The sequence below is a fragment of the Aplysia californica genome, unplaced genomic scaffold, assembly GCF_000002075.1.
Source record: "Aplysia californica isolate F4 #8 unplaced genomic scaffold, AplCal3.0 scaffold01177, whole genome shotgun sequence".
Lineage (NCBI taxonomy): Eukaryota > Metazoa > Mollusca > Gastropoda > Aplysiida > Aplysiidae > Aplysia > Aplysia californica.
In genome coordinates this window covers 52,607-54,815 of record NW_004798447.1, presented here as the reverse complement: position 1 = coordinate 54,815, position 2,209 = coordinate 52,607, and the positions used below count along the sequence as shown (strand labels likewise).

Sequence of the window (2,209 nt, the reverse complement as noted above, 5' to 3'; positions counted from 1 at the left end):
TGTGTGTGTGTGTGTAAAAACAAATTAATGCCCAAAAGTTCAGGTTGTGCCTAAGGTTCACGAAATTATAATATATGAACAAGATGAGGTGATAATGTGTGAGCAATTGCATGGTATGATCACACGAGCATGTGCACGCACGCATGCGACTCTGCATTAGCTTTGCTTTTTCCCCCGAGTCCTAAATACCACTACTCAGCTGCGGTGGCTTTTTAAAAATTCAAACTCTTAATTCCAACCCCTCCAACTCCTTGTCGTTTTATTCCCAGATTAACGCTCTGTGCTTCGACTGGATTCTTCAGAAAAACGGAGATCTCCTCAGGCTGAAAAAAGAGATAAGGGCCAAAGAGAAGAAAGTCAACAGTGACACCAACGCCAACACGGCGGCTCTAGCACCACCAGCAACAGCAACAGCACCACCAGCAGCAACAGCACCACCAGCAGCATCAGCAACAACAGCAGCAGCAGCACCAGCATCAACAGCACCAACAGCAGCATCAGCGGTGACGGCGCTCTTGGAAGAGGATTTGAGAATCAGGAGGTCTGTCTCCAGGTTCTCCTCCGACATTTTACTGACCAGAGAACAGCACGAAACACTCAGGGCAGCAGAGACGGCTGCCAGCTCGGCTGGTAAAAGTAGAGTATAGCGTTCCCTACATCTGCATTTCGATCTTCTTGACCCAGTGCGCAACATTCGGGGTTATGGTGGAGGTCACAGAGGGTTATTTTACAGGAGCGGAGTACAGAGCTCAGTGATCGTCGCGATGCGCGAAGGCGTGAGGGGTTAAACATGTTCTTGTACTTAACTTCTACCGCCCAGCTTGTGTCATGGAAATGGTGAAAGTCGTTTACTACATAAAACACTGAGTTATCGTCAAAATGATGAAATTGAAGAAACTGGCCCGTTGCAACGCCTACTGTATAAACTGTATACAGTAGGTGTTGGCTTCTTTGTGCTCAGATAGCCTAGGCCCGTTGTCAACAGGGCACTAGTCCAGTAGTGATGTCCCGGCTCAGAGGGCGGCCATTTTGGTGAAATCGGTTTGGGAATCCCCAGTTTGTAATTTAGTAAATTACAATCATAAGCATGTGTGGATGTGAAGGAAAGCCTTTTCTTTGAAAAAAAAAATACAACAACCCTCCACTTAATATTTTGTAAAATCTTAGTTTTCCACTACATTTATACATCGAACTCAACTCTACTATGCTTTTAAACTTCAACTTGTAAAATGTAGTACATGTAAAAGATGATGCTTGTAACGTGATGATTTCTTTACTCTCTGAGCTGGGACATCACTACTCGACTTGTTGTGTCAATGGGTTGATGGTCCGAGGGCAGCGTTATACATGTATGTGCATAGTGGGGAAATCATCAGTTTCCTGGACCTGGTATCCATCATTGCCTTTCTCATCCTGGATCGTGGGTATAGGCCACGAACGAACACTTTCCACCTTTCCCTGTCCTGGGATAGCCTCTTGATGTTATGATTCCATGTCTTCCCACTTTTCTGTACATCGATTTCTGTGACTCTTTTCTGGGTTCCACGCGGTCCTCCCTTTGATCTTGTACCCTGTGGGTTCCAATCCAACACTTTCCTTGTTATTCAGCTGCCTGACTTCCTGAGAGTATGTCCAATCCATCGCCACCGCTTTCTTCGCACCTCATCTCTGACTGGGCTGTCTTGCTCTCCTCAGCACGTCCTCGTTGGTGATCCTGTCTGTCCATCCGATCCTTAGTAACTTCCTTAGACACTGGTTCCACAAAACCTGGATCCTCTTTATGCAAGTCTGGTACCCAGCTGCTTTTCTATTTTTGTGGATGCCAAACAATGTGACTATTCCTTTCTTTTTCTGTCTTTCTGTCTTTCTGTCTTTCTTTCTTTCTTTATTAACGTGTGTTTGCTTTATGCAGTTGCGAGCGCCGTAAAACTCTTACTAAACTAAACTAACTTGTGTTTGTGTGTGCATGGGGGAGTGATTGCATTCTATTTTCTATTTCCAGTTGTTTGGTTCATTTTTTTTGTTTTTTCAAGGCGAGAAATAATATATGCCTGTGTGTGTGTGTGTGTGTGTGTGTGTGTGTGTGTGTGTGTGTGTGTGTGTGTGTATGGGTGTGTATGTGTGTGTGTGTGTTTTCGTTTGTTTATAGTGACAGGGAGAGAACGAGATGTAGAGAGACAGATAGAGAAGCTGTGACAGACAGACAGAC

General features: G+C 44.8%; 1 protein-coding gene across 1 annotated transcript in view; it reads left to right on the top strand.

Moving 5' to 3' along the window:
* Window positions 1–1,776, top strand: part of LOC101848399 (probable hydrolase PNKD) — a gene marked incomplete at its 5' end in the record, with an annotated part of 5,889 nt that extends 4,113 nt beyond the window's left edge. The window contains 1 exon segment of the mRNA XM_013090208.1: window positions 269–1,776. Within this exon segment, the coding sequence (XP_012945662.1) occupies window positions 269–647 (379 nt within the window).
* Between the last annotated feature and the right edge of the window lie 433 nt (window positions 1,777–2,209).